General features: G+C 32.9%; 1 protein-coding gene across 2 annotated transcripts in view; it reads right to left on the bottom strand.

The window, feature by feature from the left end:
• Positions 1 to 25,874, bottom strand: part of LRRC7 (leucine rich repeat containing 7) — a 410,462-nt gene that overhangs the window by 228,823 nt on the left and 155,765 nt on the right. For both annotated transcript variants that reach the window (XM_044914052.1, XM_044914051.1), the window contains exons 5-6: positions 17,870 to 17,959; positions 15,092 to 15,148 (exon numbers count right to left, since the gene is read on the bottom strand). In XM_044914052.1, coding sequence (XP_044769987.1) covers positions 15,092 to 15,148; positions 17,870 to 17,959 — 147 coding nt within the window. The remainder of the gene's footprint in view (positions 1 to 15,091; positions 15,149 to 17,869; positions 17,960 to 25,874) is intronic.

Raw genomic sequence — 25,874 nt, 5'->3', positions numbered from 1 at the left:
ATATAATTCTAGATGAAGGTCTTGAATTTATTTCCATATGATCTTCATGGTTATTCAAGTAATTACATTGTATTTTTAAGACAAAAAAAGTTTGAAAACATAATAGATCTTAAACCTGACATAAAACATGCTATTATATTTACTATCACCTAAGCACGGAAACAACAAAGAGAGTTGAATACTTGACCTTAAAAGTATCACAAAATGTATAAATATTAGCAGCATATAAATCTACAGATCTTCATTATCCACTGTGTGAACCAAAAGCAATAATTTGAAAAATTTCAAAAATTATTTCTATAAGTAAACACATCTTTCTTCAGTCACATTAATGACCCATATATCTACTCAAGGAGTTGGTTGGTTACATTTTGATCTGAGTAAGTTTGCCAGATTTCAGTATGAGAATATGAGACACATGATGTCTGATTCGCAGTGTGGAGCACAGGGGAACACTGACAAATATTGTCTGGGTGTATTACGCTGTAGGTATATCACTAGGACTTCTGGTTCCAAGTCAAAATATGTGTTCTGTGAAAACAAATGACATTTATTTCTTCACTTATTTAACAATCATTGATCAATTGTTCAACTCCGTGCCAGGAAGGATGCCAGGCATTGAAGAGGTTACTACAATAAATATAAGGACTCAGAGAACAGTTCCCGAGGAACAAGAGGTCAGATAACTCAGGAAATGCAGAATGGACACTTGTGCCACAGCAATTTAGTGCAAATATGACTCATGGTTAGTGGGCCAGAGGGGGTGATTCTAATATCAGTACTTTGGCTTCCTGAGCAGTTGTTACCTGACTCCTGCTGCGTGACTGCCACTGGGAGGTACGACAGACAAAGCAGAGGTAGAATAGGTAAACTTGGAATCCAGAGCCCTGTCAAAGTTTCCAACTCAGAGGATGAAAGGGAAAAGAGAAAAGAGAACACCAGGAGTGACATGGCATGGTAATACTGGTGTAGCTTACATGGGTATGGCTCCCTTCGCTCTGAATTTCTTTTTATCGTGAGCAAAGAATACTGCAATATTTGATTCCCTCTGAGAAGTTTCTCTTGGCTTCATTTTTGTTCCTTCCTTCTGAAGCTTAAGAAGCACTTTCATTTAGCGTGCATCAACTATGTGCAAACACTTTGGGGTATAATATACATATTATATTACCTATAATGCCTAAGTACATGATACCTATAGGAAACTGAAGTTTGAAGAGGGTAAATCATGTGCTCTAAGGGACACAGATACTAAGTCATGAAAGAGATTTGAATTCATGTTTGCCTACTTTAAAGTCCAAGTCTCCTCCACATGACCATGGTGCTTTTCCTGCTCCTGATGTAGGGTGAGTTAAGGAAAAAGAACCCAGATTTGATTTTGTAACTTAAAAAAATATATATCATCAAGAGAACTTCTGATTTCTTAAAATACTGGTATATTTTGGAAATCTGCATTGGATTTTAAAAGATTTTTAATTTTACTATTAAAACTGTTGGAATAGCTCATTCTAATAGCTATTTGTTTTTCAAAGCAATAATTTTTTTAAAAAGATTTTATTTATTTATTTATTAGGGAGAGAGAGCCGAAGTGGGGAGGAAGGGCAGAGGGAGAGGGAGAAGCAGACTCCCCACTGAGCAGGAAGCTCCACACGGGCTTGATCCCAGGACCTCAGGATCATGACCTGAGCCAAAAGCAGACGCTTAACCAACTGAGCCAACCAGGTGCCCCACAATAATTACTTTTTAATGCATACTTGTGAAGCAATAACTTTATTCTGTGTGAATTTACTAAAGATTTTTGGATTCTCATTGTATCATGTCATCCCAAATATAATGGTTAAAAAATAGTTTATGATATACCAAAAAATTCATATTCCTGTTTCATCTTCCTTGTCTGGTAATTACAGATAAAAAAGTCAGTATGTATTTCTATTTTAAAATACAGATGGAAAAAAGAAACCAATGGAAGAAACTTAGGGAAGTTAATTATCCTTGTTACAATTATATCCAAGGTCTCAACTTATAAACAGGCTAGAGTTAAGACAAAACTATGTTGATTTACTCATTTAAAACTTATTTTGCAGGTGGACTAGGAATAGCAAACATAATCAGTTTATTTAATGGGATTTTGTATCATCTATCCAAAGCCTTATAACTTTATAAATGGAACATCTGCTAGATTTTATAAAGGAGTAAACTTTACTTATGAACCAATATGGAATGTTAATCATTACATTTGATAAAGAATATACAAAATATTATGTAAATTACTGAATTACAACTGAAGCAAGAATTTCAGGTTTTTCATTGTTACTGTAAATGGTAACAGCTATTCACTGCTCAAATATACTGAGTTTGTATTTCTTATCTACTTTATCCCACAGTTTGCTGAGTTTTAGTTCTGTCTTCATCTTGGATTAGACTCTTTCAGCATAATTCTTATGACAACTCAATATTTACTTTAAATGCAAAATTTTCTATCAAGAATTATATCTAAAAGAAAAAATAAGAGGTGGTAGTTTCTTAATAACTCAAGTAGAAGACAATTCCATAAAAACATGGCTTATTTTACAATTTCAGATAGATCACGAACCACCAAATAATGGTTCCTTCAACACAACAATGGAACACACTGTGTTTCGTCTATTAGTGGTTTTTGTTTGTTTGTTTGTTTTTCACGATAGCATTCTCATCAGGGGAATGTGAAGTAGTTGCATTTGGGTATCGTGCATGATTTAAAGATTTTGTAAACATTTCATTTAGAAGCCACAGAAACTTTGGTAAAATGTGTCTATAGCAAATTATAATTGCATTTTGGATATTCAGACACAAAGTGTTTTAAATGGTTTGCTTCCCTGGCAATAACATTTGGCAGTCTAGAAGAGGCCATATTGCTTCACAATACACTGTGCCTTCATTACTTCTTTCTTTAGAATACATTTTCATTTTACATAATGCTATGGAAATTCATTCCATAAAAAAGTTTTATAACAAATTTTCTTATAAGGAAACATAATCAAAGAATATACCCAGAGACATTTGGGAGGGTATGTGCTATGGTGAGCGCTGTGAATTGTGTAAGACTGTTGAATCACAGACCTGTACATCTGAAACAAATAATACATTATATGTTAAAAAAAAAAAAGAAGAAGATGGCAGGAAGGGAAAAAAGAAGGGGGGAAATCAGAGGGGGAGATGAACCATGAGAGACTATGGACCTTGAGAAACAAACAGGGTTCTAGAGGGGAGGGGGGTGGGGGGATGGGTTAGCCTGGTGATGGGTATTAAAGAGGGCACATACTGCACAGAGCACTGGGTGTTATACGCTAACAATGAATCATGGAACACTACATCAAAAACTAATGATGTATGGTTATTAACATGACATAATAAAATAAAAATTAAAAAAAAAGAATATATCCAGAGTTGATATTTTTTTCTATTTTAAAAAGATTTTATTTATTTATTTGAAAGAGAGAGAGAGTGAGAGAGAGAGAGTATGAGAGTACAAGACTACGTATTATTAGTTAATGAAAAAAATATCACAGACTTTGACTTCCTATTCATTTCTGGTCCTTACAATCAATCAGGTATTTGCCAGGTGCCCACCAAGGGCTTGGCATCGTTCTAGGCACTGAAGCACTCCTTTCCATACTGCACTGCCTGCTTTTATTCAGCAAATGCTCTGTGAGAACTTTCCTTTTGCCCCACATTTGTTGTCAATATAAAGATAAAAATAAGGCATAGTTCTTCCCATTACACATGCACAATCTTGGTGACATACTCTTTTTTTTTTTTTTTTAAGATTTTATTTATTCATTTGACAGAGAGAGACACAGCGAGAGGGAACATAAGCAGGGGGAGTGGGAGAGGGAGAAGCAGGCTTCCCGCGGAGCAGGAGCCCGATGCGGGGCTTGATCCCAGGACCCTGAGATCATGACCTGAGCCGAAGGCAGATGCTCAATGACTGAGCTACGCAGGTACCCCATTGGTGACATACTCCTAGACAAGTCAGAGGAATGCACAATGTTATGGTAGCAAAGGTAAGGAATAATTACTTGTGCCATTGTGTCCAAAGACACTTGATAGAAAAACTGACATAGGATTCTATTTTAAAGATTAATTTTGATTGTATATCAAAAAGACAGAAGAGCAAATAAACATTCCTTCCTGTTTCACATCCTCAGTTACCTCTATTCTCTCTCTGAGATTCTATAGTCCCAGACCCTTGGCACTCTCCTGTCAACAGGGTGAGTTCCCTTGTTCCTCTCCTCCTCCATTGGGAGTACCCGACAAAACCCAGTCAGCTGTTTCCTGTTGTGCGTGCAGCAAACTATCTGACTTTCTGAAGAAGACTGCTCAACTTTGCTCCATGGATTTCTTTCAAACTAAATTTAAATTTCAAATGGACAGTCAACACTGCCAGATGATTCTGTGACATCACCCTGGTATATTCACTTCCCCATTCTATAAGCCAACTACTCTTTCACACTTTCTCACATCCCCTCAAATCTCCAACATTTCCTATCACTCTCAGGTGATAACTTTTCTTCATATTTCATAGAGAAAATGCAAAGCAGTTAGTTGAGAATGTTCTTAGTTTTCTATTCCCAAGCCAGCTATCTATGTTTATATCCATTTTCTCTAGGACCCTTATGTTTCCATGTTAGAAGGATTTTTGCTTCTATAGCTACATCACTCACTTGTGTTCTCCATCCCATTCCATCACCTCCTCAAGCATTTGGTCTTATAATTATTTCTCTTCTGCATCTTTGTTTTCTCTGTTTCTATGGATTATTCCCATCAGCTTGCAAATATGCCTTGACATTATCCATCTTAAAAATCCTTTCCATGATACCATATCCCCATCCAGTTACTGCTGACTTTTTACTGTTATTCTGCAACTAAACTCCTTCAAGGAATTGTCTGTACTTGTCATCTTTTGTTAATCCGTATTCTCTCCTAAACCACTCCAATGAGGCTTCACATAATGCATTACTGAAATAGCTCTTATCAATGATCTATATCTTGCTAATGCCAATGCTTAGCTTTCTATTCCAATTTTACTTGACCTCTAAGTGGTGATGCAATTGACTCCTCTCTTCCTCTTTTAGACTTCTGTGTACTTCTCGCATTTGGTTTCCTTCTTAACTCTCATTTGTTCACTCTGAGATTCTTTTGTAGGTCACTTTCCTACAAAACACTTGTTACTCTGAGGTTTGTAGGGTCACTTTCCATGCTTGAACTGCAAATGTTAAAGGGTTCTAGGTTCAGTTCTGTGTTCTCGTTTCTTTTCTATATTCTCTCCCTTGATTACTTCAACCAGTGTCTGAATTTTAAATATCCTCATGCAGTGAAGACTCTTAAAATTGTATCTCTATCTTCCTGAGCATGTGATTTATGTACCCAACTGCCTACACTTGATTGTCTAATAGGCATCTCAAACTTTCCACTGCCAATATCAAATTTCTGATTCCCTTCATCTGCTCCTCTTCAAATTTTCTCTATATGAGAAAATTTCGCCACTATCCATCCTGTTAGTCAAACCTAATCTTTGGGAAATTTCCTTGATTCCTATCTTTTGCTCTCATCACAAATTCTTTCCATCAGAAAGGCTCTTCTTCCAAATGGATCTTAAATCTGACCATTCATCATTTTCACAGATACAATCTTAGACAAAGCCATCATCATGTTTTATCTTTACTATTGCAATCATTTCCTAATTGGTGTCCTTCTTTCATTTTGTCCACCTAAAACCCCTTCTTTGTAGAACTGCCATACTGATCTTTGTAAAACTTCAATCAAATCACACTTCTCTTTGCTCAAATCCTCAAATGGCTTTCCATTTCAATCAGAATATGATCCTAATTTTCAAACATGGCTCACAAGGCACTTTATAATTTTACCCCACTTGACTTATCTCATCTCATACTCCTTCACTCCATGCTCACTATGTTCCAACTACACTGGTGTTTTTATACTCAGATACATTGGGCTTACTCCCATCACAAGAGCTTTAAACCTGCTGGTTTTTGTTGTTTTTGCTTTTCCTCTAGAACTCCAAATCATTTTCATTATTCAAATCTAAGTACAAAATGCCACCTTTTTTTACAAAGGCCTCCCTGACCAGCCTAACCAATAAACAAACAAAACAAAACAAAAACCCAAAAGCAACAATCCACCAATTAAAGACCCCCAAAACACAAACACTTTCTATAATAACATCCCATTTTCTTTAAAACAGTTACGTATCTTATTTCTTACTTGTGTTTATTGTCTGTCTCCTTCCATCAGACTTGAAAGTATTAAAGAATAGAGGATCTATTGCTCATTGTCTCTATTACTCATTGTCATATCCTCTAGCACCCGTAATAGTGTCTGACACGTTAGATACATGTGTATTTAATTAAAGTTATTTTTAAACTGACTTGTTCATTATATAAAGTGAGAACATATCAGTAAATGTGCAGAAGCACAAACCTACAAGTCGTATTTAAGAGAATTAAGTGGGGACTGTTTGGAGGGAAGGTAGAGGTCAGACTGCAAAGGGTCTTGAATACTATATTTAGTGGTTTGCATGTTATTGTACAAGCAATGGAAAGCCAAAGGTTTTAAATTTTATATTCTCTTTTAAATAGAGCCTTTAGGTATGAGATCTTTCTTTTATAAAAAGAAAGCATATATTTTAAAATGCATATCCACTTAGTTGGATGTAATAATTAAAGAGATGCTCTTTATGATTTTATTTAGTATAGGAAATGCTTTTTCTTTTGCTTCTGGAAATTTCATGAAACATTTAATCAAAATAAAGTTTTTATTTATAGAAACTTGTTTAATTTAGATATGTTTCACTATAATCAGAAGAATCAATACACTTCATAGCATTTTAATGTAATTAAAACACATAAATTCATTTATCTAAATTACTACTGAACATTTCTTAGTGGAAAATGTATTCTTTTTAAAAAATTTATTTTAAAGAGAAAGAGCACATGCGTGAAAGTGCGGGGAGGGGCAGAGGAAGAGAACTTTCAAGCAGACTCCTCCTTAAGCTCAAAGCCCCATGCAGTGCTTGATCTCAGGACCCATGAGATCATGACCTGATCAGAAACCAAGAGTCAGACCTCAACCGACTAAGCCACCCAGGTGCCCCCTAAATGTATTATTTTTACCTTTTAATTCATGTAGCATAATATTTTCTATCCCATTTTAGAACAAACTGTGGGAGACATAGCAACTTAGAAATATTTCTCTTGCGTCTGTTCAGCAGAAAATCAAGCTTTTTAAGGATGTATTTTGCATACTGAAAGACCTGAATTAACCCTGAGTTGAGTAGAGAGGAGAGTGGAAACATAAAGAAAGCAAAACAATCTATAAAGAGATATATTTCATCTGTTTTATTGGTCTTATTGAGCCAACTATGGTTTGTTATTTACTCATCAAGGATCCTTTTTAGAAGTAAAAATCAAAACATGGGTGGCAGGGATATCTTTTTAAATGCTGGAGTAAAATCTGTCTCCTGAAGTTCAGATTTTTCTGCACTTACTAGAATACTATAAAAGGATGCTAGCGAAGATCAATTCACCAGTACCTTTTGAGTGTCCATTACTGCTGAGACTGTGTGCCATTACAAAATTTGTAATTGGGAAAGAAAAGCATACTGTTTAGCTTTGCTTACTTGATAGCTGGACAATGGAGTTGAAGCTCATTACAAGGTTTTTGAGTCAAACTATAATGAGATCAAAATTCCTGTGAAAACTTTGCCTTGGAAAATCTCTAACAGATTTTCTAAGCGACTACTCTGACTGCAGAATCTATGGCTAATTTCACAGTGAAAGTAATGGTAAAATTAAGGGATGATCTGGAGTTTTTCAGACAGAAAAGGGGAAGATTCCAAGAAATGCTTGGAAATACAAAAGTGCACTGTATATTGGATGTAGCAGAGAGATCCTGTGGGATGGTAATGTTGAGAGGTAATGGCACTAGAAATGTTGACTCCAAACTACGAAGGGTCTTGACCTATTTGTCTTCTGTGATCGGTGAACAGTCATTGTGAGCTTTTAAACTGACATGTATCATGGTGTGTTTTAGTAAGGAAGCTCTGAGAACAGGAGATGAATTCCAATGGGAGAGATAAGAGGAAGGAGCCACTGGAGGCTAAGGCAAGTAATATTAAGGACCTCAAGTTAGGCAGTGACAGAACAAAGGAAAGAGTTCTTGCATGTGACATAAGTTCATGGCCAGTGGATCTGGGGGCAGTAAGACAGGAAAAAGACGATTGAAATTTCTAATTTCTGTAATTAGGTGGGTGGTACTGTCATTAGGCAACATATAATTAAAAACCCGGGATTTCTGTTTTGTTTTGGTTGGTTTGATTTGGCTTTGCTATCAAGTGAAGGGTGGAAGAGAGAGATAAAGATGATTTTGGTTTTGATATTGGTGAAAATTCCATTTGAGATCTGGCTATTAGAATACAGAACTGGAATTCATGTAAATATTTACAAGTCACCACCACAGAGGTAATATCTGAGACCATAAGGGTAGATCTGTTAACCAGGTCTTTTGTGTCTTTGTGTATATTTTCTGGCCCGAGACTCTGAAACCAAGATCAATACTTGGCCAATGATGTTCAGAACATATCTTTAGTAAAGATACTACATTTATCCATAAGGCAAGGAGCAATCATCCACATTAAATTTGAATTTGCAAATATGCAGTGAATGGATTTATAAAAGTACAGGAAGTCATAAATGGTGGATATGTTCCTCATGGTGCTTGTTGAGAGTTTTTATTTTTTTATCATGTCTTTTACAATTTGAGTTCAGTTTACCCAATTTTAAAATTTTAGAAATCTTAAAAAGAAAAAAGTCCTTAAGAATTGATAACTAGATATTTAAAGTTTTTATATACTTTATTAAAGAGAAACAATCATTTATGTGAGTTTTCATTATAGTACTGCTTGAGATATAAGAAAGGCATATTAGCATCCCACATTATTTTTAAGACTTTGTTATAAAGTAAATAATAAAAACCCACCATTCCCTTTCTAATAAAGAGATTTTTATGAGTTAAAATAAAAATATATAATTCATGCATTTTTTTAAAACACACTCAAGTTTTCTAAGTGCCATAATATAACTACTTTTGTTTAAATACCTCTCTAGTTTTAAATGATCACAAGATTCATTTCATCAACTGTTACCCAAAACATATTTTCCAGTTTAATGGAGGTAATGACCACTGAGTATTCTTTAAAAATGATGATACTGAAGTTCAGAGAAGTTAGATAATCCATAAACAAGCAGCAAGGACTTAAACAGAAATCCAGGTTTGTCTGACTATAAAGTATATACCCATTGCAGTACACTATGGCTCTTCTCAGGTGAAATAGAGCTAATTGTTCTGTGAGAGACGAAGCCTTAAACTCTTATGAAACTGAAGCCATACCATTTTCAACCTTACTATTACATCAGGCAGTTTTCATCTTTTGGTAAATTCATTCATTAGGGATCAGACTGGCTATTAATTGAAATACTCCGAAAAAAAAAAATTTGGTTCCATGGTTTTATTTGCCCTCTCTCTCGCTCTTGACTGGACTTGACATAACGTTAGCTAACGATAATATTCCAAGTCTTAATTTTATGTCAAGAGTATAAGGCTAAATAGAAGTACAAATTAGTTCAGAAGACAGAGAGCTCACAACCTTTCCTTTGGTGAATCTTGGAAAGTGTGTTTGATATTTTAGAAGGGATTCTCATAATCACATTGTTATAATGAGTTATAACTTACAGAATGCTTTTAAGTATAGAATGTCATAATTATCACTTATTTAATTTTATTTTAAAATATAAGACCAGGTGAGAAGAAGTAAAGAAAATACCTCATTCTAAACGCAATTCTCTAAAACCAAAGGTCACTAATATGGTTACCCTTGGTTAGTTAGCTTGTTATATTGTCACTTTTGAGAAAGATCACCCAGAATGGGATGGTACCATGTGTTTAACAAAACACCATGTCTTATAAATTGATATACATTCCTAAAAGCATAAGGTAATATGATGATAAAAATACATTGTATCCAATTATGTATTATAGTCACAAAAATAGAGTTAATAGGAACATCAAAAAGCTTTTCTGTAAGCTGTGCCTGACAATGGAATTTTTTGTTACAATAGCACTAAGGAACCTATTGATGTATTTCATTGAAGCAACTTGTACAGTAATGCCAAATGAGACAATTCATTAATAGGATACTGAAATGAGAATAGAAAATGACTTAAGTCACACCTGTCCAGTTCAGAAAGCATATTATTTTATGACTTTTTCTTCGTTATTCTGACAGTGATAACTGGTAGTAAAATAGATAACAAAGGAAGAGAGGTTTTAAAAGAGAAATCATGACAAGTACATTATATTTTTGTAATCTGCCTATAAAGTAATCTTACTTAAAAAGAAAAATGAACTTACATGAAAACTGAAAACATGTATTTGCAAATGAATAAAAATTTGAGTGATAATTACAAATATAGCGTATTATTACCATTTAGTTTGGAAAATAATAAATCTGCCTTACATATATATCATCATATATGGAGAACCTTTATCCCTAAAATGTTCATTTTTATAGAATCATTTTAGTACATAAATGAAACTCTCCCCTTGTCCTCAATATATACATGTATTTAAAAAATGAAGCTGATTATTTTCTCCATGGTGATAGTGTTTCTTTTTATTTGCAAAGTTTTTCTATTTTAAAGCAGCTTTTTAAAATAAAGTTTTATATTAAAACAATCATAAAATTACAAAAAGTTTCCAAGTACTGTACAAATAACTTTTCTGAACCACTTGAGAATAAATTGCAATCCTGGAGCCTCAACATTTCCAAGTATTTCAGTGTATGTTTCCTACAGACAAGAACATTCTCCAACCAAATCAAAATACAACCATCCAAATTAGGAAATTTACATTGCTACATGGCTACCATATAATCCTCAGGCTCCATGCAAGTGGACCAGTTGTACCAATAATTTTTTTATAGCAAAAGAAACAATTCAGAATTACTGCTTTTAGTTATAATGTCTCTCTAGTCTGAAATAACCCCTTAGTCTTTTCTTGACTTTCCTAATCTAATGTCTCTTATTAATAATGCTTTAATGTAGCTCTGGTTTTAATTTATATTTATAATTCAAGGGATCTTTTGTCTTAGAGAATGTCCAGATAAGGTATAATGTTTCAGTGCCATTTGTGAATAGTTATATGTATGTTGTGTGTGTGTCCTTAGGCATTCTCACAAATAAGAGGAATTTTTATTTAAAAATAAAACTCACCATTATCACTACTTATATGCTGTTAGATTACTTCCATGGAAACAATTCCTAAATTTCATTTTATTTTATTTTTTTAAGATTTATTTATTTATTTATTTATTTATTTAGAGAGGGAGAGTGCAAGGTGGGGAGGGGCAGAGGGAGAGAGAGAGAATCTCAAGCAGATTCCATGCTGAGCATGGAACCCGATGAAGGGCTCAATCTCATGACCCTGAGATCATGATCTGAGCAAAAACTGAGAGTTGGATGCCTAACTGCCTGAGCCACCCAGGCACCTCCTAAATTTCATTTAAAAAAATTGTTCCATCCTTTCATTTTTATCTTGGCAAAACTATGTTTCTTGACTAAATGTATCACATTTAATGACAAAAGCAAAGAAATAAGTTACACTACTTTTCAGGTTTCTTTAGTTGTTATAAATATTAATTTCCTTAATTTGAAATTATTTTCCTCCCTTGTCATGCCTTGGCTACTATGTGTAACTTAAAGCCACCAGACGGAGCATGTGTGTGCGTATGTGTGTGTGTTTGTTATGTGTAGGTTTAAAAATCTAAGCTCAGCTATCTGCTATTGAGAGACTCATCTGATTATAATATTTGATATTTCATATAATTTTCAATGGCAAAAAGTAATCAAGCGACACAATATGTCCAGGTCATATAACAAATATTTCTAATTGTGAATCAACATATTAACATTCTTGTTTATTTATTGTTAACTATTTGCCAGATACTGTTTTAGGCACTGGAAATTCAGCAGTAGCAAAACAGAGGAAAAAAGTCTTCTTAATAGAACTTCTCCTGAGGAGATCATCTCCAAGTAAACAAAGAGTCAAAATAACTCATAGAACCATAAATAATATGAAGAAAATCAAAAGGAATAGTGGAATGGCATAAAGGCAAAGAAGGGACACACTTATGTGATGTACTCTGAAGAGGCAACATCTGAAGAAAGATGTGAATCATAAGTAAGGTCTAGCCATGCAAAGATTTGTGGTAAGAGAGTTCTAGATAGAGAAATAGCTAGTGTAAAAACTCCAAAATGGAAACAAACTCATTTTTTTTTTACTTCCCTTCAAAAAATGTAATTTCGGAGATAATTCTGCTATGAGGAAAATTGTACCGTGAAATCTAAAAGTTTTCTTTTTGTTTATCCATTTTTTTTCAGATGTTCAATATCCTCAATTATTACACATAATCAAGACCTACTGTTTCAGGGATTTTTAAGCAAATGTGTGTCTGAGGAATTTAATTTTCTCACTCATTCATATACCTAGAAGAATGATCATAAAGGAACAGTTTAAGAAAGTTTATAATAGAAACTTCTATGTAGTAACAAAAAGAATTTGTCCCACAATCTGCATATATCAAAATGTCTCATATATCAACATATTAGGTTACTGAAAGGATACACATTTTAATGTAGGTTATATTGTAATTCTTACATATTTTCACATTTTGCACAGATTGACTTTTAAGACAAAATGAAAAGAAGAGAAAATCACTGAGGAACCAATAAAGACTTAGCATCTTGTTTGTATCTCTGAGGAAAGCATGAGCTATCTCTTGTTGGGAGTAATCATTATAAAACTAAAATTGTTTTCCCTAAAATGACATTTTCCCTTTATTTTCATTGGAAGTAAAAAATAAAGGATAGTAGAAAGTCTCCCATATCTCTTAGTTACAGGTCTAAATTGGTGAATAGAAGGTACTATATTTAATACATAGTGAAAAATTTTATTTTGATTCAAGACAAAACTTTATGCAATTCTCATTTTATAGAAACCAAAGTTAAATACAATTCTCTGTATTTTATGTATGTGTGTGTGTTTGTTATATAAAGAATAAAAATTCTTTAGATTTTTGTCTATAAGTTAAAAAATAACATACTAGATTAGACATAACTTTGAAAATGATTTTTTAAAATGCAAAACTAAAATAGCTATACAACTTATACATATATAACGGTCTGCCAAAGAGACCCACTGTCATTTCTACACATCTTTACAATGTTTTTTAATGCCAGACATAGTTAAATCCATATTATTCTAGTAATTTTATTCTGTTTGATAGTGGGCCATAGTTTAAAAGCCTGCAGAATACCCCTGCAACAACTATGAGCATCATTACTCTGAACTGTTAACACAGCTACCTCATATTAAGTCCATATTATCAATATATGGTCAGATTTTAATTTGTATTTAAAATTTCTATTTAGAAATATATATATACATATATATATACTTAAAAACCTGATAATTTGTGTCAGATTTATTTTATATTTACATCAAAACTATTATTTGAAAGCAGAGGGGAAAGGATTTTCCTCCACATACTCAATATTTTCTTCTTGACCTAAACGTATACATTTAGATAAAGGGGACAACTGCTCTTTTGCTGTGGTTTGGTTTCTACTCAGCCATATTTCCATTCTATTTTAAATGTAGACATTTAAAGCATTAGGGATGGCAATGTTGGCAACTAGCTGCATTTGCAGAAGATTACTGCCGAACAAGTAACACTCTCAACCATATCCCCATCTTTGTTTATGCCCCCAACCTGGGAGAGGTGCCTTCCATTAGACCTATGTATAATGCTTTGGCTTAGAGAAAAGCTACTCAAAATTGCAGGATGTCCAGCTTTGGAGATATTTTCTCCTTTTCATGTTCTCTCCTTGTTTTCCACTTATGGGGGAATGAATAGATGTTTAATCTCTATGTATATTTTAAAAATGAAATCATATCATTATTGAAATTGTTATATTGTGTTGACAGAATTTTCATACATAATATCATATATGAAATGTATTTGAAGGTATTATATTGATATATTGGTTAACAAAATCAATGAAATTCAGCCTAGTTAGCTTAGGGAAAGTATTTAAAAAGTAAAAAATAAAATTAAGTTTTGGTCCTGCAGTTGAAAGGTCTCAAAGTCCTGCTTATATGTTGGAAAATTAATCACTGTATTCATTATTTTTCTGCAATACTGTAGGAGGGTATAATAGCAATATAGTACTTTCAGTAATTTAACTGTAACATATACAAGTCATATTGATTTATTTGGGTAAAAAATTTCCCATTTTAAATAATTTTTGACTTCCAAAAATATTTTTTCTGTACAAGATGAAATTCTATTATTGGACATGAATAAGGCAAGGCAGGAGGAAACAAAGTATTTTATTAAACTAAACATTGCCTACAATTTGGAGGATTACTTTTCCCATAAAAATATCCTGTGCTTTTATATAAACCAAATTTTAAATAGACTAGTAAAAAAGAACAGTTTGAAAGAATATATAAAATTTCCGACAAACCATTTTGGATCTTTAGAAAAATTTTAATCACTTTCATGAAATATTTTTGTGTCTTCTTGATTTAAAAACTGAAAGCTATCACAATCCATAAATTAACTTGAAGAACTACCAAATGATTAGATTGAACCTTTTGAAACTGTTGATTATTTAGAGCTATAAAAATGTCAGTTTCATAAGTTTCAATGTGGTAACTTCCTGGTGTGCGTGTTCACCTATGAGAAGAAACTTAAATGGACTCTTCCCACTTTAACTTGTAATTACACAGTTTTATAAAACACAATACATTTTTACTTAATATGAATCTCATAGTATACTGCACTTTTCAGGCTCTAGGAAAAAATTATAGAAAGATTAACTCAATCAAAATGGCTAAGCATAGCCAAAATAAAAATAGTACTTTTTTCTACTACTAAAAATAAAATTCAAAATTTACAAAATACACAGCCACTTACTTTGGTAGAGTTTTCAAATGATTTTCTCTTAACTCCAAGATCCGCAATTTGACAAGTCTGTAGAAGTGAATAAAAAAATTGCTTTTTAATATTTCTCTATAAAATGATATTCCTATGAGAAAGTCAATTATCACTGCATTATCCAAACAACTATGTCTGAATATTACATATCATGGTTACAGATTTTGAAGAATTATACAAATTGATTAAAATTAGGGTTGCATCAACATTGGACAATGACAAATACCGGTTTACTAAAAATAAACATCATTCAAAGATATCATTGGGTCCAAGTAATCTAAATTTCATGTTTTATAAAAATATATTCACTGTTGTTTAATTGTAGGTAACAGATTATTCAATATCTACTTAATACCAGATGCTGTGTTCACTCAAATATGGCAATACTGTCCCTCAAGAGACTCTAAATGAACTTGTAAAGCAAACAGTATAGCATAGTGCTTAAAAGCTTGAGCTTTGTGGTCAGACAAATCTGGATGCAATCCAGACTCTGTCATAGTCTATCGTTGTGGCATTGGGTACATTAATCAACCTCTTCTAACTGTAGTTTCCCAAACTAAGTTTCCTACATCTCAACCTTAGCTACCTGTTAAGCTCTACAGTGTGAGACACACTATTGTTAAATGTCTATAACTGAGCTTTAAAGTGTACTCAGTTGAGGCTACTTTAGAACAAATATTAGGGACGCCTAGGTGGCTCAGTCTGTTATGCATCTGCCTTCGGCTCAGGTCATGATCCCAGGGTCCTGAAATCAAGCCCCACATCAGGCTCCCTGCTCACAGGGAACCTGCTTCTCCCTCTCCCCCCCTTGTGCACTTTCTCGCTATCTCTCTCTTTCAAATAAATAAATAAAATCTTTTAAAAAAAAGGACTAATATTAATTGGATTCTCTGAATTCTTGGTGTTTGGGGAATATTTCAGTATTTGAACTATTTCTCCCATATTTACTTGCCTTTTAGATACTCATCTAGGTCTCTTCCCCTTTTCTTTGTGTTGTGACTGCTACCAAGTTTCTAATTTTAATTTTAAAACTCTTAATCTCTATATGAAATAAAGTGATTCAGTTATTCAGAGCATGGGTATTACTGTTAGTAAAAGAGGTTTTTTAAACATCTGTATATCTCACATCTTCTTAACATCTGTACTAGTATGAAGTTATTTTGTGACTTACTCTGGCTTTTAAGGGCACCAAATCTCATGTTTTGGGAGGAAATTCAGTAATTCTTTTGTTACATTATCCAGCTGAAGGTTAAAAATCTTTTTAGACTATAATAATAAAGTAGAGCATATGTTGGCAGACAATTTACACAAAATTAAATTCTAATTCCAAGTGGTTTTGGTATTATGTTTTCTGTTTGCCCAAATCTCTTCCTTGACATTAGGACCACTAAAAGAGAACTGAGAAAAATTTAAGAGAAGAGTATGGTCTAGGGTGATAAATATTCTCCAATTTGATTAATCAAAAGTTTTTGTATTGTTGCAGTTAGTACCAGATGGCAATGATAGTTTATATGAACAAATGGTGAAGTGCCAACTCATTTAGAAACTAGACAAATGCTCTTTTGAAGATCTGTGAATTTTAAAAACTATCCAACTATATGGTGTTCATAGGTAGTATGATATCATGATCTGCAAAAGTAATGGAACTTGGGAAATGCTGATATCCTCTCTGTATATAAAATGAGGCTGTTACAAGTTAAAGTACTTAATTATTCTACTGAGCTCTTCTTAACACCAACAGATGTGTGTTGAGTTATACCCAATTTATTATTTGAACAATTTCAAAAGTGATCACTTAGAAATATACAGTTGATGATATTTGTAAAATGTCTTTACTTTTAAGATATATCTTTTATACATAAAAAATAGCTCATTGCCGAACACCTGGAAAATATTGGAAAATATGAAGATGAAAATAAAAATTATCCATAATTTCACTTCCAAGGAACCAGTCTTTTATCTTACTCTAGAAATAAATTACAAAAGCCGTAGTTGTAAATATTTTCAAATCTTTTAAAACACACTGTTGTGCATGAAGGTGATAAAATTCTGCACTTCCATCAGCTGTGTATGAGATTTTTTTCCTTATACTGTATAAACAGTTTTTATAATATGATAGAACACAAAGCTCTTTATTATCATTTTAATTTGTATTTTTTTATTGTTTGTGAGGATAAACACTTCATGTGTGTTCACTAGCAATTTGTACAATTAATTAAGAATTACTTGTATGTGTCATTTACCTATTTCTTTTCTAATGAGATCTTTGTCTTACTCGTTTATAAGAATTTTTATATGTTAAGGATATAATTTGCTTTCCATATATAGTGGAAATGCTTTCCCAGCTCATTGTTTTACCTTAATTTTAAAATACCTTCTGATATTATTTTATTTTAAATGTATTTATGTAGTCAAATATATCTATCCATTTATTATATTTTCCTGTTTCTAAACTGTAGAGGTATTTCCCTAGGGCCATAAATATTCATGTGCATTTTTTCCAGATTACATCTGATATTATTTTTTGTTTAACTCTTTAATTCACCTGGAATTTATTTGATTATTAGTGACATGTAAAAACCTAATTTTACTTCATTTTGGAAAATGTTTCATTAATTAACATTGTCTCACCTAATGAATAATAATGACTCCTATCTTCAATCATAATTGTCACATTTGAAGCCTCATCTACTGGAGCTGGTAAAGTACTTACATAAAGTGAAATAAAATTTCATCATTTAAATTTTGTATTCTTACCTTCCAAAATTAGCTGGAAGAAATTCAAGAAAGGCGTCGTTCAGGTAGAGCTGGGTCAAATTTAGAAGCTGCGTGAAGCCATCAGGGAGTCTAGAAAGGAGTTAAAGGTTTAGTCACTGCATTGATGTTGCCATAGAAACAGAACAAAAATATATATCTCTAAGGAGAGAAAATAGAAGTGTAATACATTTTTCAACTCTCCTTTGGTATCATAGTAATGGAAGAATTTATTGAGCATGTTGTTACAGCTTGAAAATTTTGCCTGTTATTAAAATAAATGGCATTCACCCACCTACACACTGCTCTCCTATGCGGAGATTTATGTCACAGTGACATTATCTCTTACTGTTGCCCTAACCTTTTGTACACCAGTGAGATATTTTTAATAGAAATTTCAGGTGGTATGCCATGTTTTGTAATTTTAAATTTAATATTCTTTCTCAACAGAATATTCACATTTATAGTCAGGCAAGGATATCTACTTACTCTTTCATGAAATCATTAACATGTGTTTATACTTTATTGCAATGATGACTAAAACTGTCCAAGAGGAAGGAAGAAGTATTCTGTCCCCCCAACTGATAATGTATGTACACTGTAATTCAAATTTGTTCAATTAATTTTCAGGGGCGCCTGGGTGGCTCAGATGGTTAAGCGCCTGCCTTCGGCTCAAGTCATGATCCTGGAGTCCCGGGATCGAGTCTCGCATCGGGCTCCCTGCTCCGCGGGGAGTCTGCTTCTCCTTCTGACCCTCCTCCCTCTCCTGCTCTCTGTCTCTCATTCTCTCTCTCTCAAATAAATAAAAATCTTTAAAAAAAATTTTCAACAAAAATGACGAAGAACATTGAAATTATGAATATACAGAATCCTAAATGCTTTAAGAGGCATTAAAAGAGTTGAAGAACTATCCTTTGGGAAAATTTACCAGTTGGATGAAATAGTTATTTGAAATATTTAAATATTTTTCACCAAAAAAGATTTAACTCAAGGATTTTCCTGGAGACTTTTTCTTAGAATATTTAAATTTTTCCTATAATTAATTTTCTATTTAAACATTTTTAAATGCCTTTATCATTGGTCTAGACAGACTATGTTCTTTTATAAAATACTTCTAAATAATGTTCAAATTTGTCTTCACCTCAAATTACAGCCTATCTCCCTTTTTGCATTTACTGACAAAATTATTTAAAGACCTGCCTATACTCACTGCTTTTTATTACTCCTCAAGCCATTGTTTTCTGGCATCTACCCCAACTCTATTACTGAAACTGTACTCGCCAAAGCCTCCAATGACCTCTTAAGTCCCAATTCCATTAACTGCATTTCATTTTGTATCCAGCCCTTCCTAGCAACAGTTGTCATTGATTGTTCTCTCAGTCTCGGCTTCTAGTACACCCTTTTCCTGTTTCCCCTCCTCCTTCTCCTGGGATACTCTGAGTTTCTCTTCCTATGCCCAATCTTTAGTTATGAAAAGTTATATATCTAAAAGAATACATGTGTATCTCACAACATAATTTAATAAATAGAAGCGGTACCTTGAAAGAACCTCTGAGTGCCCCTCCCCGACTACCTCATCCTATTTGCCTCTCAAATTCCTGAATGATGAATGAATATTTTCCTGAAATTTTTAAAAGTTAGTATTGAGTTGTGAAATTCACCCATTTTGATGTCAATGACTGATTACCATAGTATTCCACTGTATGAATATACCACAATTTATTATTCTCCTTTTAATGAACATTACAGTTGTTTCTATTTTATTATAAACATTTTTTCTGCAAATATTTTTTTAGCATATGTCTTGGTGTATAATTACTTAAATTATATCCCTCATCATAAGAAATTAATGTCCTTCAGGAACAGCCCTCAACTAATGACTAGCAAGACTATAAATACCTCAGCTCCTTCACCCTTACGTTGGACACCACTGTGACACGTTTTATACTTTCTCAGAGTTCCCCAGAGAGATTAAGGTCCAGTTGTCCATACCAGTAAATAGTCTGATAACATACCCTCGACAAGTATTTCTTGAGACCATATCCTAAATCTACTGCTTAAAGTCTTTTCTAAACATCCACTTCTGGGGAATCCAAACTAAACACAATTAATATTTTTACATTACTTTGTATTAATTCTTTACACACTGTTAGGATACTCTTCTATTGATTATTTTTGTTGCAAATATCTTGTTCCAGTTTGTATTTTGAAGTTGGATTGTTTTTTATGGCTTCATAGAGGTTGTTTCCACAAATTTCCCTTAAACAGAGGTAGGATTCATGAAAGTAGAAAAAGAGAAAGAAGGCAGGGTAATAATGTAAAGGTGAGAATTCACCTTAGGGGAGTGAGAGAAGACGAGTTCTAGAGAAAATACTTTTTGTACAAGAGAATTGGGAGTTAAGATTTGAGAATATCAGTAGGGGACAGGGTTTAGAGGGTACTGAATGTTTGACTCCAAGGTTTGAATTTTATTCTATAGGATTAAAAAAATCTATGGGAGATTGTTGTTTTTCTCTAAGTTATCTTTTGTTGTAATACATTAGCTCATGTCCTGATAGTATTTATGATAATGGTACAGGTGTCCAATAGATTTCAATATACATTTAATTACTATCTTACTCTAATATCCTTATGGTTCCTATACTCACTGGAAAGAAGGTATCATGTATGACTTTTTTATTTTTTATTTTATTTTATTATTTTTTTTATTATGTTATGTTAATCACCATACATTACATCATTAGTTTTTGATGTAGTGTGCCATGATTCATTGTTTGCGTATGAACACCCAGTGCTCCATCGGTACCTGCCCTCTTTAATACCCATCACCGGGCTAACCCATCCCCCAACCCCCCTCCCCTCTAGAACCCTCAGTTTGTTTCATTGAGTCCATAGTCTCTCATGGTTCGTCTCCCCTCCGATTTCCCCTCCTTCATTCTTCCCTTCCTGCTATCTTCTTCTTTTTTTTTTTTAACATATAATGTATTATTTGTTTCAGAGGTACAGGTCTGTGATTCAACAGTCTTACACAATTCACAGTGCTCACCACAGCACAAACCCTCCCCAATGACTTTTTAAAAAAGATTAATACATGTAAAATGACAAGAATGTTAAAACTTTGATCTAATAATTTACTTTAACATGGTGGCTATTAATACATAAAAAAGCTTTAAAATGCTGATTTCCTAGTTTTAAGGACAGTTTGAAATAGTCCAGCTTCCCTTAGTCTACTATTCTGCGTATGTATGTGCACTAAATGGTATTACATTATACTACTTCTTTGACCAAAAATATAGTTCTTTATTGCTGTTTCTCTGGCAAAGGCTTTTTTTTTAATGTGGTAAGGAAATTTGGTTTCTTATATAGAACACTTCTTTAAGGATTTAAGAATTGACCACACTGTGCAGGTTCCAACTGTAAAATTGGACTGCTAAAAATAAGTTATATGAAAAACCAGAATACAAAGTAAGATAGTTTTTTCAGCCTGGTAATAAAGATGTGTTGACATTTTATATCAAAACTTTATTTTAAAAAAATGTAGAGTTAAAGTGCTTGTTTATACAGTAGGTCTTATTTAATACCATGTATATTTTTATTTCAATTCACTTCAACAAGAATTTATTGAATAGTTACTGTGTGCTTATATTCAAAATTAATGTCTTCTTCCTCACTTTCTCTATAGAATTCTACTCATAGATTTAGCAAAGTTTTACCAATTACTTTATACCAAACTGCTTATACCAATTGCTTTGTACAATATCTATTTTCTATTCCATGGATAAATTATAAATTGTTTGAAGACAACGAATTTTAAAAATGTCCTCAATGAGCTAGTATTGTAGTTTGAAAACATTCGAAAAATATGTAAAGTCAGTAGGTATGCTAAAGAAAGTAATTTTATTTATTTTTAACTTTATGGTACAATTTTGTAGCTTCTAATAGAGACAATGGCCCCACTTATCAATATTACCATTTTCAGAGGAATGTACAAGGAGTGGTGAGGAAGAAGATATTCCTTAGTAAGCTAGATAAACTTGATGAAGATGACAATCATGGGTTGTCTTTATCCTCCTCCAAGCTCTTCAGTGAAATCCAACATTTAACCTAAGTTAGGGAGCTCTCAATAATGAATGACTTTACTATCCAAAAATAACATACTGAATGGAGTACTGGGTGTTATACGGAAACAAGGAATCACGGAACACTACATCAAAAACTAATGATGTAATGTATGGTAATTAACATAACATAATAAAATTTAAAAAATGTAAAAAAAATATAGAAAGTAATTTAAAAAAAAAAGCAACTGATGGGCCTCCTGGGTGGCTCAGATGGTTGGGCGTCTGCCTTGGAATCGGGTTGTGATCTCAGGGTCCTGGGATTGAGCCCCGTGTCGGGCTCCCTGCTTGGCAGGGAGCCTGCTTCTCTCTCTCCCTCTACTGTTCCCCCTGCTTGTGCTCTCTCGCTCTCTCTGTCAAATAAATAAAGAAAATCTTTTAAAAAAAAAAGTAACTGAGGTTTTCCACATTGGACTGATCTAATAAAGAATTCAAAGAAGAACTGTTTTATGTATATTGGTAAATAATTCTCTCTCCACTAAAGAAACACATTCACTAATCACTTAAATTAAAATGGCATATTCAAACTACACAAAGAAAGTATAATAAAACAGACACCCATATAGTTTAGTGGTTGAGCACATGGGCATTGATGTTATAAGACCTGGGTTTGAATCACAGTTCTTTCAATTGTGATCTCTGTGACCTTTATAAATCTTTGCAAGACTCAATTTCCTTATTTGTAAAATGATGATACTATTATCCACTTCTGGAGTTGCTTTAGTGATTAAATGATTACCTCCCCCATAGTAAGAACTCAGTAAATGACAGCAATTGTATTACTTGTCCTTGGTATTACTGTTATTCTGATCTTTCAATATTAACTAAAATACTAGCTTAAATACTTTTATTAATGCTACCTTTATTGTTAGAATAGGCAAATTAAGATTGGCTACCGACATCCTGGTTTCAACATTTTTTTCTAATTGCATTTACTTTAAAGTTAAATGAAAACATATTATAGGCATTTGACCCCCTAATTTAACAGTTAAACCAAATTACATTATGGGTTTTTTAAACTGTGATCAAGAAGCCAATGTAAAATCTCTAACTGAAAAGATACGTTACATCTACATATTTTTATTTACACATTGTAAAATTATAAAATAAATAAAATAATATTATAGAATATTTGGAATATAAGGAGAAAAGAAAAAAACTGCTCATAATTCTATTTTCTTAACACAATCATCATTACCATTTCATGTATTTTAAATCTAGTTTCCAATTAAATGTTTTAATATCACCGCAAAATTGTGTCATGATTTCTCCCTTTACTTTGTAATTATCTTTCAATTTTGCTCTATAATCAGAGTGACTACATAATCTATCATTCAAACTAGGACATTTTTGAGAGTTAAAAATGAACTATTATTAATCATGTCGCATCAAGAGGAGTAAACTGGGATGACTTGAGCAAACAGAGACATATGGTTACCCTATATATAATCTTGGTATCCATCCAGTAGATATGCCATAATTTATTAGCAATGTCCTTATTGTTATGCATTAAAATGTGTCAAAATTTTCAAAATGTATCTTTTAATTTAAACCAAAATCAAATATTTCTTCAGAATTGGTGAAATACAGTGAAAGGATCCCAGGAACTTAAATGCTATCTTCATGTGTTTCTATCTGTAAAAGGGTATGTAGATAATGTTTACCTACTTTATGAGGTTGCTGTAAAGATGAAAATGAAATAATGTATCTAAAAGTCTGAGACATGAAAGTCTGAGACATGATAGACTCACAGTAAATGTTGGTTCATGCTTTTCTCATTAAGCAGTTGTTTTCAGTTTTATTATGATAATTTTCACCAATGACTAGGGTAAGGCATTCAGAATATACTATAAAGTTCACATTTAAAACTAAAACTAAGATGACAATGCTCAGAACTATAATTATTTTATTCCAGGTTCTTCATGACTTACTACTTCACAAGTTTCTTAAGTCAAAGAAAATGAACAGAAAAGCAAAAGAAAAACCAATGAAACTCAAATATGGCTTTTTGAAAAGAGCAACAAAATTGACAGATCTCTGGTCAGACTGATAAAGCAAAAAAAAAAAAACAAAGAAGAAGAAGACACAAATTATGGATGCTAGGAATGAAAGAGAGCACCACTAGAAAACCCATAAATATTAAAGGGTTGATAAAAGAACATTATAAAAAAATTTGATGCCAATAAATTTGAAAACTTATATGAATGTACAAATTCTTGAAAATCACCAACTATTAAAGATCACTCAAGAAAAAATAGGTAATTCGAATAACCCTATAGTTATTATGGAAATTAAATTTGTAATTAAAAACTTTCCTGTCAAGAGAAGTCCAGGCTCAGAGGGCTGCACTGGCAAATTCTACCAATACTTAAGGAGGAAATACTCCCAATTATATACAAACTCTTACAGAAAATAGAAGAGAATGTTTCCCAACTATTTTTATGAGGCTAGTTTTTCCCTGTTACCAAAACCAGGCAAAGAAATTATAAGAAAAGAAATTTCAGACTAATATGCTTCATGAATATAGATAAGAAAATTAGCAAGTCAATTAATTTATTAAAAAATAATGGCCATTAATTTATTTTTAAAAGTATTTAATACTTCCTGATCAAGTAAGGTTTATTCCTGAAATGCAAATTTGGATCAACATTCAAAAACCATTCAATGTATCATTGAATCACCGTATCATTCAGTGTATCATTGAATCACCATACCATTACACCAAAAAAGAAAAAAAAAGCATATCATCATGTCAATATATGTTTAAAAAAAAAAGAGTTTTGACAAAATTCAATATCCATTGATAATAAAGAGTCTCAGCAAACCAGATATCAAATATGTGGTGGACAGATTCTAAGGTGGCCTCCATGACCCTCACTTCCTGATGTTCATGACCTTATATAATTTTCCTTTAAGTGTGATAAGACTTGTGACTTGCTTCTAATCAATGGAATATGGAAAATATGAGATGTCACTTCATAACTATAGTACATAATACTGTCTCGCTAGAATATTAACTCTACTCAGCTGCTGACCTTAAGGAAACATGCTGTCAGGTTGTGAACTGCGTATGGAGAAGGTCAACATGGCTGGGAGCTGTACCAGCCTCTAGGATCCAAGTGTGGCCTTGAGCTGACAGCCAGCAAAAAGCCGGGGCTCTCAACTTTATAATAGCAAGTAAATGAATTCTGCCAATAACCTGAATGAACTTGAAAGTAGATTCTTCTTCCATTGAGTCTCCAGATGACAATACATCTTGACTGATACCTTGATTGTAGCTTGGTGAAACTCTGAGGCAGGGAATCATGCTATTACATACCCAGATTCCTAACCCACAGAAATTGAGAGATAATAAATATGTGTTGTTTGAGCCACTAAACTAATGGTAATTTCTTACATAGCATTAGAAAAGTAACACAGATTATGGTATCTGGACCTGGGATTCTGCTGTAATAAGTTCCTAAAAACGTGGAGTGGCTGGTGGTCAAGAGACTTAACAATTGTTGAAGGACATCACAGAAAAAGCTTAGATTTCTTTGTAAAGATTGAAAGTAGAAACCTAAACTTTGAGTAACCTGCTGGGGAGAGCTCAAAAGGAAATGAGGAATGGGTTATTGAAAATTTCCCCAACCTGATAAAAGGCATGAATGAAAAAAACAAGTAACAATCATACATAATGGTGAAAGTCTGAATGCTTTCTCCCTAAGGTGGGAACAAGGCAATGGCTCTTTTAACCTCCTTTATTCAACATTGTACAGGAGGTCCTATCCAGCACAATAAAGAAATAAAAAGAATAGAAAGAAAGAAAGAAAGAAAGAAAGAAAGAAAGAAAGAAAGAGAAATAAATAAAAGGCACATAGGGTGAAAATGATGGAAAAAAACCCAAAAAA

Source organism: Neomonachus schauinslandi, chromosome 4, assembly GCF_002201575.2.
Source record: "Neomonachus schauinslandi chromosome 4, ASM220157v2, whole genome shotgun sequence".
Classification (NCBI taxonomy): Eukaryota; Metazoa; Chordata; class Mammalia; order Carnivora; family Phocidae; genus Neomonachus; species Neomonachus schauinslandi.
This window is presented reverse-complemented; position numbering and strand designations above follow the sequence as displayed.